At 40.4% G+C, this 14,953-nt stretch overlaps 1 protein-coding gene across 1 annotated transcript in view; it reads right to left on the minus strand.

Moving 5' to 3' along the window:
• LOC139734888 (uncharacterized) overlaps positions 1 to 14,953 on the minus strand; it is a 76,795-nt gene that overhangs the window by 36,009 nt on the left and 25,833 nt on the right. The window contains exon 2 of the mRNA XM_071645670.1: positions 1,324 to 1,473. Within this exon, the coding sequence (XP_071501771.1) occupies positions 1,324 to 1,473 (150 nt within the window). The remainder of the gene's footprint in view (positions 1 to 1,323; positions 1,474 to 14,953) is intronic.

Genomic DNA, 14,953 nt, shown 5'->3' on the forward strand with positions numbered 1-14,953 from the left:
TAAACATGTTGTTTTCAATCTCCATTAATTGTATATTATAAAATCACTATGAACGAGAAATTACTGCTTCTGGTGTGATAAAACAGATACCCAATATATTGATACAATGATAATGTGCCCAGTCTTCGTGAGGCGTGCGTATAATCGTACAGCCAGTGTGACAGTGTGTGGATGTGTGTGTGTGTGCGTGTGCGAGTGTGTTCATGTGGAATATTTCATCAAGATGATAAGTGTAATGGAAAGATAATCTCTTTTTTTTCAAGATTTTTGATTGTTTACATCAGTGACTGCAATCCAACTTGAGCATTTCTTCACGTACGGCCAAGTGCTCGCTAAGTGCCGTATCAGCAGAAAGCAATCGAAGTTTTAACCGATCCGATAATGAAATAGCTGCTTTATCTTTTACTACGGCTTCCGGATTGGAAGAAGATGTCTTTCGACTGGTAAAAATACACTTATATAGGCCCTAGCTACGCTATCCCCACTGACACCATGAATGATAGATCAATAATGTGTGAATGCATATCCCCAACCCTCACCGAATTCCCCCTTGGAAAAAAAAGCAACAATAGTAATAGTGATATTTAATAATAAACTATAGGAATGAAAGACATTTTGGGGGTTCTAATGCTCATTATCACCTGTCTTATAAAATTATGATATTTCTTGTTACACACACAGGTTCAAAAGACACACGTGCGTCAGTAATACATAATGTGTAGATGATCTTTATGGTTTACAAAAATTAGAAGAAATGTGTCGGGGTTCTTAATTTACGTGACATACACAAAAAATATGTATATACACATATGCACACCTATATAAACACACACACGTGCTCACACACAAACACACACACATAAATATGATTTAAAAAATAATAATAACTCAAGAAAAAAACGGTACATATCATTTAACAATAACCCGTACCGGCAAGGAAATTGGTTGAGATTTTAATGTGCAAATTGGTCAAAAACTTATGTGTGATGACAATGTCACTTCTTAGAATTTGCTGGTATGATCTTCCCAGTATTGCTGCTTTGTGAAAACAAAACCAAAAAAATAAAAATAAGATAAAAAAACACGAAAATCGAAAGTCAGGCGCAATTATATCCACTGGACAAGTTTAAATTTTTGGTTAGATTTAAATGAAAGTTTAACATTAAAGGAGGTTCTTCTTGTTTGAGTCTGACTTATTCATTAGAGTCAATAGGATTGGACTTTTTCACTAATAAGAATGGGGCTGTAACATTATATTCATTTGTTTGATTGTTGTTAGTTGCAATTTTTGGTGTCCGCAAGAATAAAAAGAAAGTGAAGTACCTCCGCATTCGAATTCGTTGCATTTCCGCTTCTGCCGAGCCTCTCCCTCGCACGCGTTCGGCACATCGCGATCGCACAGTCTTCGCCGATGCTGGAATCCGCCCCCGCAGTTCACCGAGCACGATGACCACGAACTCCATGGTCGCCATCCTGCACGACGAGGAAAAGATAGAATGATGAAAGAAAGTTTGAAATGGGAGAAAAAACATGCAAAGATATTAATGTAGGCCTATAACATACCATTATGTTCATTCTGCAACATGGGTTACAATGAAGGATGTCGACAGAAATAAGATTACTCGGATTATCATGTCAATTTCAAGCAAGGAAATATATTGCATAACGACATTGATATGTCTTGTAATTCTTCCGTGATATCAATCATATGGGAAGAGCTTGTTGCTTTCACGTTTTGATTATCTCGTTCCGAGTAGTTTCAATGAAAAGCCGTTTGCTCTACGAAATGTTCGGTTAAGGACGAAAAGAGTCACGTAGTCGGATACTCATGAAAGTACAAGTAGGCACCTACTCATGACTTGGAAGTGTATGCCCTACACTTCAAAGAGGATAGCTTGTTTCTACGAAAGTACTTATAAGCGTGATAACAGTTCAGTACTTGAGTGACTGTTACGAGAACTTCGGAACACCAAGAAAGGTGAAGGACTCATTCTACACTACTGGTGGTAGGAGTTACTGAATTCTCCATCATGTCCACAGGGAGTCAGATGGGGAATAGGACTGACCCTTTACTACTCGTGACGATTTGTTTCGTCAAAGTGACCATGTTGACTGACAAGCGGAAGCTACCACCTGATACTTCAGCCGACGTATTCATTACAACAACTGTTCATTCGATACGCCGCTCCCTGCCCCCATTCCAATGGGAGCACCTCACGCACCATCCCCTGACAACTCGCGCCGCGTCCATAGGGGTAGAAACTAGATCAGAGCAGGGATCAGTGGGGCTTTATTTGAAGACAACACAGAATGAGAAATAATAGGGCATGATCGAACGGGCGAAAATGTGTGACATGGCTTGTCTGTCACTCCTACAGCCAATATCACTTCATCGTCAGAAAGGGGGTATTGGGGAAACAAGCGATGGTACAGACGAGTAATAATGGGTAGGAGTAATCTGAGGCATTCCAAATATGTTAATACCCACTGCGCGTCCAAAGTACCATCCTACATGTCCAATGTGTAAAGGCCACAGGATGGTTCATACAAAATGCACAGCCGTGTGACATGAGTGTATGTAGCTAGCGTGTCAGTAGGATAGATAATGAGTGAATTCAAATATCATGCATATTGTTTTTTTCCTTTAAGAACATAGAAACACGCTGTTCCATCTACCTGCACATTACGTAAGGCATTTCTATGTACTCTTAATGAACTCTGTGTGAATTAGATGTTGATTTGTCGGGAAAGCCTCAAACAAACCGAAACAAATTTCCTGGTTGTCAGGAAAAGCCCTTGGTATGTACCACATTTGAACATATAATGAACCCGGCATTATTTCTGCTTACGAATCATTACTATGTAGGTTCCTAATTTTATATTTCCTATCATGCAGGAAATAAGTATTATGGCAATGTTGTCATGGTTAATTGATGAGCAATGATGTAAGCAAATCTATCGGGGGCTTAGTTCAAACAAACGTTTTACTACTGAAGAGAGTTTTAACAACATCCATCGACATGGTACGTGTGTTGATACTCCATGAGGCACTGCTAAATTGGTGGATTAATGTGTCTTTTAAAGGTCCAGATATAAAAATGTAAAATCAATTAATGTCTGTGGCTTCCGAAGTCATGACGTGGAATTTGACAAATATGAATAGAAGAGAAACAGAACTTGTCAATATTTCATGCATGCTTGGGAATATTCTATTAGTGATTATCACATGATCAGTTGCAATGTATTATTAACTCGGTGTATAAGCTGCTCTTTATCCGTTTACTTCTGACATTTCCCATGAATCAGACCTATAAACATGATAGAATAACTGCTACCACTCAGCCTTGTCCCTTCAGATAAAGTTCATTTAATGATTGAATATCACCGGCCAAATCAATGCAAACATGACCTGTATGGCGGACACTGGTCTCAGACTCTGATGGGAATTGCTGTTGTTGGTGGTGTTCTTGTTGTCGTCGTCGTTTTCCCCCTTTACAGTGGAACTTTGTTATTACGACCATCCTGGCTCGTATCTTCATGGGAATCAGGAAAATCCTAAGATATGAATTTCTGAGAAAATTGGGATACGGCTTCAAAACGCCCAAGGGGATACACAAGAACCAGGTAATACAGATAAAGGAGAACGTAAATCCAAAATCACGTCACACTATTCCTAAGAGAAAATAAAGAGCGAAATGGTGTGAAATGATGACAGAATCGCATGACTGTCAGACTGTAAATTTACACTTCTACCTGCACAGCAACATCTTCACAGGGATCACTCAATCCCACCTCCATGATATGAGGGCACTGTTTTTGTTCAGCATTGACCTTTGAACTTCAAGGGATTCCACTTTATCCTGCTATCGGAAAACTCGAATTTGTTCCAGTCCCTGTGACCAGGTTATCCGAGGTTTCTTTTTTCGATGAGTGACTTGGAAATCCCACGGTAGGCATTGACACACATAGAATTTCACGATCGTCGAGACACGGGATGAAATCTGTGTCATCGAAAGAAGACGCAAAATTCGAGAAATTCTCTTCCAGAGTAGCAGTTGCGTCACACCCAAACCATTTACCCCTCTACCGCCCCCTTCGCTCCCCCTTCTCCCCCTTTTTCTTCTCCGGCTCCTCAATGAGCACGCGCTCCATCTCTCCGGAGTGATGTTGTCAGACAGAGATGACTGATGCAGTGAGCCAGGGGTGACGAAAGGCCGAGGTCACGGACACGGACCACGGTTCGTCATCTCGTCTGTAGCCTCGTGGAAGTAAACAGTAAACTGGATGATGAACAGGGCGCGTTTTCTGTCTCATTGCAGATCGTATCTCCTGAATCAAATTAGTCAGTGGAAGTTTACACATGCATGCTTGCATTGGATCCTGCGCTAACATTTCGTTCAACAAACATAATGTTATACGTACGCCCAGAGACACACATGCATACACACACACAACATCGCTTGCAGCTAAAATAATGTCACGAATGTGCCCCACCTCTCTACGGAGAGTTTTGTTTTGTTTTGTTTTGTTTTGTTTTGTTTTGTTTTGTTTTGTTTTGTTTTGTTATTCTATTCTATTTTGTACTAGACCATATGATATTCCCTATCTGAAGAAAGGAACTTTCTAAAAAGATGTCAGGTCACTGGTGAGCTACATGATCACTGGTAAGCGAGCAGCAATATAGTTTGGAACATCATTTTTCTTAATCATTATCAGATTTTGACAGCTGTAGATCTGGTAATAAGCCTTGCCCACGTTTTCGAGATATATCGGATTATCGGTATTGTTTTTTTTCTCTCTCTCTCTCTCCCCTCTTTCTCTCTCTCTTTTTCATTCGCTTCGGTCAAGAAAAGTCGCCGATCTGTCAATGATTATCACGCGTTAACCTCTCGCTGTATCGGCTGTTAATATTCGACGGCGAGTGGACGAATATGGGAGGAAGGGCATACGAAAATATTGAATCTTGTTAGCAAACGGTTTTGTGGTGGTAGCAGCGGGAGGTGTTTGTACATCCTGCCCATAACCCTGGGGCGTTAAGGGTAAGAACACAGAAGAGTGGTTCAATTTCCTCAAACCTCCCCCTTTTCCCTGGCTAGCTGACATCATATTGTGTTGTTTGCTTAGGGCCCAATAAAAGTCCAAAGCCCGAGAGCATTGCGTTCGCGCCATGTGTGTGTCCTGGCTTCATTTTTTAATACAAAATTTCTACACAGGAAAGGGGAAAATTATGATTTCCTTTTTGGGTGGTATATGTCAGATTCCCTGAAGTTTGCGACCTCCCATATTAACCTTCAATTTTGTCCGGTAAGTCTTGTGAAGTTCTGATAACAAGTAGGCTTCCGGGTACGTCCCTATAATCATATCAGACACAGAAAGGTACCTTTATTATTGTGTATGAAGCCTTACGATATGAAACGGATGCTAAAATATCAGCATAACATAAATTTGTGTTTATCACGTCGCTCGGCTTTCGTTATGTAATACACTCTTTAGGGATATTATTCTATGGGATATTTCACTTCCGTGCAACACGCCGATAAGTGGTACATTGTCCTTGTAGAATATGAAGGTGCTGCAATTTCACATCTTAGGAATGCAGGCTGGACGACGGGTCCGTGGCGGGGGGAAAGGCACGAGTTACAGGAGGGAAAGAAAACATCGCTCAGAAGTGTGCACAGAGCGGGCAAAAACAGCACGACTTGATGATCCTGGACCTCTGGGATGGGCTCATAACTACCACATCATGGACACGTGGAAACAATTGACAAGAACACGAAACCAAAGTGAAGACAGTAAACCGTCTCGCGATGAACGGCATGGGGACGGGACACGCGGACAACGACGAATCAAGCTGGGCCATGATTACAGTCATTCGTTTTTGCACCGTGAATAGCGACGCCGTATACGGTTAAAGTTATTAACTGATATGGAGTCGAGAAGAGAAGAATAATTGGGAAGAAATAAGTGATAGACGGAAAAGAGGGTAGTACATGCAGTAGGCCTAAATGTATGACGAAGATGAGAAAATCATGGAACTAGCTCCATAAGACACAGAACATTATTTTCATTTTTATTCATTTATTTTTTCCCATTTCCAGCAGGAACATATATATATTGAACATATATTTTGAATATTAGATATTCAATCAATGGCAAAAGGAGAGGGGAATCACTACTAGCTCAACAGGTCCATAAATTACTTTTGGCAAAAAAGGAAATCACAGTGTGACGAAAGTATAGTACGGGAGCGAACGAGGTAAAGGATATTTGAGGAAGACGAGACAAAATGAAGGCAAGGAAATAAGCAGAAAAGATAGACACGAAGAGAGGAGCTAATTTCCTTTCATTTTAATCCTTAGACCCCCCCCCCCCACACACACACATCAATATAACACACATGCTTGATAGTCACCACCACAAACTTTTCTGCTTTCGTGCATTATCCCCGGGCATTATCTTCCGCTTTTAATGTGCACTTACGCCCTCATGCGATTATACTGGGAGAGGGAGAATGGAAAGAGGACGCGTTTTCAATAACGGCAATTCCCTGATGAACATGTTTAGCTGCTGAAAATATACATTTCTGTTGAACGAGACGCACACGTGTACAGTGGAATGATCGATAACATCCCAAAGATGCTTGTCCACTGAGGGCGATGTTTGTTATAACTCCTTGGCATAGGCGAAAGTTAACATCACTTCGAGACAGCGTGATGTACGAGCCGGATTGACGAATCGGGTATTTTGTTGTCTCTACCTAGTTTGTTTTACTTCCTTGTCGCTCTTCTTTCAAGTGATAGTAATGATACGTTTGTTATGAATGTGTTGTCAGACAGAACAGGTGGTCTCATCGAACGTTTACACTAAGTAGGAAATAATTCCTTTGATTCACTGAACATGTTCCTTGCCTGGGAGACAATATCGTTCTTTCTCGGCGAGCTTATCGACAGTCAGTTTGAAACAAAGGGGCGGGCCTTCTTATCGTCTCAGCGTTCATTGACCCGACATGGGACTCCTGTAATCGATCACTGCATTGATAGGGCCTATTATACAAACCCGGTGTTATATCAAAAGTTAGTTTCTTTTCCTCTCTGTCTATCCACATTAACACAACCTCACTGTTTACTCGTCTTCACCTCAAGATACGGGTGATACAGTAACTGTACCAGGTTCTCTTATCTGCGGAGCCACATGTCTCGGGGACGTGAAAAAGAAAAAAAAAAGTATGAAGCGCCATGTGTGAGACAATCACTGCGTGGCTGAGAGACCCTGCGATAATCTCCGTGGTCCTCTCAACGAGACCACAGTTTACATTACCCCACTGCAACCATCTTCACTTATCGCTCGCTAGGAGGTTCAAAGTCTGGAAAAAAATGGGTATTTTGCCTTTTTTTTTCCTTCTATGTATGTTGAAATATAGTAAGGTTTGTCTATACGACTTAAATTTGACCCCTATTCATTTTCAACAAAAGAAATGAATGATCCACAAGTCACTTCAAGATAATTGCTAGCGAAGCAATTTTTGTTGAATATACACTAACCTTCATGAGTTTTTACACAGATGGATACTCTTAAACCAAAGATATGCAGTTGTGATCAATTCATTTCATCTTTTGAGTATTTCTTCGATAATCTGTAGTAGCAGGAGTTTTTCGGGCAAGTGCGAGTTGGTGCCAAAGACACGTACGCAAGTCTACGAAAAATCATAGGCAAGCTTCTAGCTGTTACGAGCAAACTTCTTTTGACGAAAGCATGCTATTGCACATTTAATAAAAATCAATAGCAAATTATCCTCTTCGTCGTCAACCAACCCTTTCACAAAGCTCATACGTCTTAACGCCATTGGCAACACATGCAACACAGCTGCTATAGAGGTAATGTTACACTTGATAAATACACGTGGTTTCAGGATAAGTCTCTCCATAACATTTCACTTTCAAAGAAAAGAAGGAAAAGAAAAGAAGGGAAAGGAAAAGAACGGGAATTTTACGCGACGACCCTTTTGTAAAAACGTATCATTGTGTTTCTTTGTATGTTTTGTATCGTGATAAAAACAACCACCACACACATAGGCCTATAACAAAAATCAATTTCTCCTAACTCTCCGTCCCTTAATCCTTGATCCCTCTTTTTGTTTTGTTATGTTTCGTTTTGTTTGTTTTGTTTGTTTTACTACTTGTTTCCCGCCAATCTACAGTATGTGTAATATCGGTCCATGAACTCCAACTCCACCTCTTACAATGACCTGTCTCACACACATACGCTCATATTTAATCTCGCTTTCTCCCCCTTTCCCGTCTTTCTTCCTATCTCCCCTCCCCTTTCTCTCCCTCTCTCCCTCTGTCTTTCTCTCTCTCCCTCCCTCGTTCTCTCGTCCTACCTGCTTGCCTCGCACCATTAACTTCATTTTTCAATACCTGAAAAAAAAACATATTTTTCTTCGGTTTTTTTTTTTTGTGTGTATGTGTGGGAGATGAAAAATGATTTTTGGTTTGGAAAATAAACAGTCTGAAGAGCCCTCGGTGAGACACATTTCGATGTCAGGTTCTTAGGGAACTTTACTTTGGCTTCTGTTGTTTCTGTAGATTCTGTCAACACATCATGATTGAGAAAAACATCGTAAATCCTTCAACAGCTTCGATATCATTCCACCTCTACTTTTTTTTCCTTTCTAGTGAAAAAACCCGGGAATGCTGCCTAATTGCGGTCACGTGGGTGGGAGAGGAAACAAAAGACATTATAATCTGCTAAAAATCAACAGTCATTAAAATAACTGAAATAGCCGTTTGAGTAGGTCCATGATGGATTCAGTTTGGACATATTTCTCTCGGCAATAAAACACGCAATCAAAAGTAAGCAACCGATATATCAACGGCCTTGATGAGTCCCGCGCAAGGGACTACCTAGGTAATGAGGATAACGTGCCTAGCTCAAGGGCATTACCGCTCTTGCAAGACTCGAACCACAGACGTCATCATTGAGATCCCGTGGCCTTTACCACTGCGCCATTAGGTCACAAAGAGTGCATCGTGAATACAGAACCAGTCAGGTATCTGAGGGCAAAGTATGACGACTTCGAAAATCACATGCGTGATTTCGTTTTATGTAAAGTGTGTGTGTGTGTGTTTATTTTTTTTTGCGCTTGCGAGAGAGAGAGAGAGAGAGAGAGAGAGAGAGAGAGAGTGAGAGCGAGAGAGAGAGGGGTGGGAGAAGAGAGAGATTATTATATTGGTTGGTCATTATGTAGAGTTATGGTGGATGGGGTACAGAAGGGTCTTTAAAAGTCTTCCATGTAAATAGGGTCGCACTTTTATAATTCTTAAGATGATGAAGATCAATGGGCGAAATACTGTATGATGACGATACGCTACGGGAATTGCACGGTTTAGAATCACTTTTCTCGTAATCTCGAAATTTAACTCACTGATACATTTATTACTCTCTGGCAGTAAAGTGAATTGATGACGTAAGAGAGGGCCGAATAAACAATAAGCAACTTTCGTTCCGAAGACAAAACACGGGTTGTACAGGATTGCAAATGAACAACTACGCCATTAGTTACACATCATTGATCTTGTGGGAATAGGGAATATACTTAGTAGCAGTGCATGCCTAAACAATTTGAAAGGAGGTAGAAAAAAAAGTCTGCTTTCGTTTTGAATTTGTCATAAAGAACACCTGAAAACAAGGAAATAAACGCGGACATTCCCCATCCAAAATGCCTTCTCTTCTATAAGATAGTATTTCCATAGTTTATGATGAGGTTTCGTTTCCCAGACTACAGTGTGGTCTGCTATCCCTCAGACAGAAGAACGAACTTCTTGAAATCGCTCATTTTCACGCTGGGCAATCATGACGCGCCACAAACGCAAAAGACAGAGTGTAAACGGTCATGACAACAGTGTTTTAAATCAAAATGCCGGTGTCATTTCAAAATAAACACTAACTGACGTTGTGAAATATGATGAATGTGGCCGAGAACTTGACGAATAGATCACGATCATTTGCGACCGCCTCTTCCTCCCCCTCTCTCTCTCTCTTTCTCTCCCTTTCTTTCCTGCCATCCATGGCATAGCATGAGCTACACTTGATATGTAACAAGGCAAAATCGAACCCATCTGGTAATAATATATAATGTACCTCAAAAACATTGTGGATTGCCGACATCTATTATTTGCCATTTGCAGATGAAACAGAAACCCAGCTTCTCTTTAAAATACATGTACGTGTAGTTCTAAAATGTGACCTAGGGACCCGGAAAAAAAACACAATGTAAAAATGCCAGTCAGTATAATCAATGCTAAACATTGTGAAAAGTACAAAACGTGAACAATAGTTATGATAATGTTTTGTGCTGCAACGGACCTACACATATGCATCAAATGTGATAACGCGAACATTTCCTAAAATAACTGTTCCCAATGGTAAATAGTACCTTTAAATTTCTTCCAAATTTCGAACGGGGTGTAGGCCTACATTATGTCCAAGATGACTTATACATAGAGTAAACACGTAAGACATAATAATGAGCACATTTAACTGTTTAGTATCCTTTCTCTCACCGATTAACGATAATGGTCACAATCACATTATGCAAATCAGCTGATGTACCTCTGTCATCAACCCACAATTTTTCAACTCGATTTTGCGCAAACGTATGATGCTTCACATGATTTTCGGTCACATATCTAGCACGTGCAACATGTCGGGGGGGGGGGGGGAGATGTCACCTTTTTTGTTATGTACAAGAGAAACGCTCGAAGCAACAGAAAGTCACTTTGAGTGCGTAACTATAATTTCAGACAACACAGTGTGACAATTTGGAGAACGTTCAAACCTGCTACAATCTGCTAAAATAATCATACAGTCCATCAGTGGAGAGGACATGAACGTGGGCAGCAACTAGCATCATTGTTCTGATTTATTTCCGTCATTTATTTTCATGAGAAGGTTCACTTGGGACTATTGAAAAGATTTTCAGCTGGAATCGAATTTTTGTTTCTTTCTTCGTAACTGGATGATGGTCGCCAACGAGCGTTGATGGTATTCCGTTATTTTGAAAACACAACCGCAATATGACATCAATTAGTGTCCCAGGCGACAGAGTGCTTGACCTCAGTTGTACTCTTCCACCACCCTACCCCTCCCTCAATCCTCTCTAAAGGGCTTTTTACACTTGTGTTTCTTAACCCCGGACTTTCTCTGACCCAGGACTATCGTTAGTCCCGTACCAATTTTTTTCAGCTTTTTACACTCGCCAATTAGTCCCGTACTATCTCTTGTCCGGGGCTAAGGAGAAAACTGACCTTTTTACACTCGTATTTCTTAGCCCCGGACTTTCCAAACCACATGAATATTCATAATTACGCTGTGTACTGTACACGTACACGCACGCACCGGCAGCACTTGATTACCTCGTTTCTGATTGGTCAGTGAGGGTCGGACTTCGTCTCCGTCGCTTAGCCCAGGATTATTTTTTCGTTCTGTTTACACTCACTTGCTTGGCACCGCAATTGCGGTGCTAACCCCTGCTATTTTGCAGGGCCAGATAGTACCGTACTATCGGTGGGGCTAGCCCACTTTGGCAAAAACGAGTGTAAACAGAAAGTGGGCTAAGGATAGTCCCGTACCAACGGTGGGGCTAAGGCCCCCCCCCCCCCCCCCCTTAGCCCCACCGTTGGTCCGGGGCTAAGCAAAAATGTACAAGTGTAAAAAGCCCTTTAACTCATCTTCACCTTGCCCCCCCCCCCTTTCCACTGTTTTGGAGTTTTTCTTGGGCTTGTTTCCATGGTTATCCACGAGGAGTATTAATGAAATAGCATCACTCTCATGAAGAAAGTAGCATCTCATAGGATATATTGATGTATACCGGTGAAAACCAGCGAAAACATTCTACATGAGTTTTCCTTCAAGATAAAAGAATAGCAAACAATTTAATCTCGCGAATTAAGAAAACCATTCGTTTTAAAGCACAGAATACACTTACCCACTCACATACCACAAACACTCAAATCATAAAAAATGTAAATGTAAATATTAATCAAATTCGTTCAACCTGTCAAAATTTGAATATTTTGAAGAACAATCATCAGAGTCACTTGTACTTACATAATTAATTGATAATCCTGCACAGCAAACGTTTGATCCACAGTTCCTTTCCTTCCACGATGAACTTTTAACCTGAAATGTCTTATCATTATAACGATCTCAGTCTTCTGCTCGACCACGAATGTATATATCGGCTGAATGGTATTTTCGGTTACATGATAACAAAACTGATCAGATAAGAGCCATAATGGAAATGTGTCTTCATGAATCCATCCGGGATTTATTAAACGTTTCAAGTTGTTAAATTCACAGCTCTCCCATGTATCCCCGTTCGGTGCTGTCTTTGTCTAGAAGTCAATGTATTTTTGTTATGTCCATCTCATAAGGGATATCAGTTCACGGTTGTGATTTGCGCATGTGCAAAATAATGGTCAAATGCAGATGTTTGTGTAATTGCCATTGACTCTGAAACGAAAAGAATCCTCAAGCAAAATGAGGATCTAGACTTTTTATCGTTTTATGCTTCACATTAATTGCTAGAACATAAAAGTGAAAGTGATTTATCAACAATGTTTATCAATAGCTCTCAATACATCTCATTTAATACAATGATTACAGAGATGGCTTCTTCAGCAAAGAATGCTTCATCACAAGACCTTTCCATGTTATTTGAAAGTCTGTGGTGCAGGGGGGTCAAAATAAGACATGCGCAAGGGTTATACCGTGAACTCACTTCCTGTGGGCTGTGCACGTTCTGCCTTATTAACCTCTCTCTCTCTCTCTCTCTCTCTCTCTCTCTCTCTCTCTCTCTCTCTCTCTCTCTTCCCTTGCTCCTGCTATATCTCTTCATGACATTCATCTGTCTACTTCAAAACATGTCATATCTCCCGTCACTCCGCATACCATGACCCTGTGGGCGGTCAAACCATCCTAAGAACGACTTTGCCATATTTCCACCTATCGCTTTCTCCCTATCACCACTATACGCGAAGAAACTCTTAAAGGAAACATTCACCCAAATATGTGTATGGATTGACTGAATGCAGCAATAGTAGTAGAACACATCAGTAAAGTTTAGGGAAAAATCGGACAATCCATTCAAAAGTTATGAATTTTAGAGTTTCAGTGCTGCCATCTTTGGATGAGAAGACTACAACAGTTTGTGACATCACTGGAGGACAAAGAGATAAAGAAGATATCAATGGCATTATGCATATTTTCATATTTCCTGCAAAATAAAACAGCACTCGACTTACCTCTTTAAGAAAGCCGGGGGAACAATATTACCCTCACCATGTTTTAGTACAAAGTCGAAGGAATGTGTACCTTTCATAACAAATGAAATTTTGCGGAATTCTCCTGCCGTTGTCCTGCAGTCTTCTTATTTCTCATCCAGCGATGGCGGCACCAAAACTTTAAACTTCATAACTTTTGAATGAATTGTCCGATTTTCTTCAAACTTTCACTGATGTGGGGGCACTGTGGCATAGTGGATAAGACTCCCGACTCCCGATCGGAGGACCCGAGTTCGAATACCTCCCAGTGCTAACGTCCCTGGACAAGATGTTTTACCCACTCCCTCTCGACCCAGGTGTATAAATGGGTACCTGGCAACGCTAGGGTAATACTAATGGGCCCTCTGGTAGAGCAGTGGCAACACTGAAGAGGCTACCCTTGATAAATAAGACATTATTATTATTATTATTATTATTATTATTATTATTATTATTATTATTATCATTATTATTATTATTATCATTATTATCATTATTATTATTATTATTATTATTATTATTATTATTATTATTATTATTATTATTATTATTATTATTATTATCATCATTATCATTATTATCATCATCATTATCATTATTATCATTATTACTGATATTGCTGCATTCACCCAAGCCACGCATACATTTGAGGGAACTTGTCCTTTAAAGTCTGGCGTCTCAAATATTGCCCAAAGATTTCGAGGCCTCCTCTCGTTTGTCCCCGAGTGTTCAAGGGAAAGTCTAGTCATGATTAAACTACTAATACTCTTTCCTATTTGACTTTTCGTTGTATTTCCCTTTTAATATTGTTTTTTCTTCAGAGATGGGCTATTTCCATGGATGAGGTTTGACGAACAGTCAGCATACTTGTTGGATGTTCCTCCCGGCACTAAACACTCAGACCTATCGAGTTGTCACCATTACGGCGCATTCTAAGACGCCCCAGCGATCTCGATGTGACCTACATCCACTTGGGTTCGTGAGACGATCCCGCTCGCGCAGGCTTACACTTCAAAAGTAAAAAAAGACGTTTCAAAATAAAGAAATTGTTCATGTGAAAATTCAGTGAAGAGTTAATTGGAACGAAGAGAGTTGATACAAGCCATGATTAATACAGGCACACGTTAAGAAATGAGATTTGTAATAGGCATACCGAACAATATTGTGAAATGGAAAAATATGCAAAAAAAAAAGAGAGGAGAAAACAGCAGCAACAGCAACAACATACGTACAAAGTGAAATAGTTGCTTGGTCTGAGTTCATTCGGTTTGATTCTGCATTCCTGCGTTCCATGCCAAAACAATGAGAAGACTTTTATGATACTTGCATACATGATACGTGATACAAGTGAAAAAATTTGTACGATAAAGCATGTTCAAATGGGGAAAAAAGTAGCGTGGGGGGCCCCAGGTACTAGTATCATATCTCCCGCATACCTCGGAAAGGCTTCAAAGCAGCTAAATACCTCGAATCCTGATCTTCACGTCGTACTTAGGGCATTTCGCAATATATCATACCGGGCTTCCCTCCTCGATAATCCAACGCCCTTACCTCCCTCTATATTCCCTACAGTAAAACTATCCCAATTCCGACAGTCTAAATTGCTGTAGGATTCTGCTTACTTGTTTTGA

Source organism: Diadema antillarum, unplaced genomic scaffold (assembly GCF_040938485.1).
Source record: "Diadema antillarum isolate AM-2024a unplaced genomic scaffold, OU_Dant_1.0 seq00000550_RagTag, whole genome shotgun sequence".
Classification (NCBI taxonomy): domain Eukaryota; kingdom Metazoa; phylum Echinodermata; class Echinoidea; order Diadematoida; family Diadematidae; genus Diadema; species Diadema antillarum.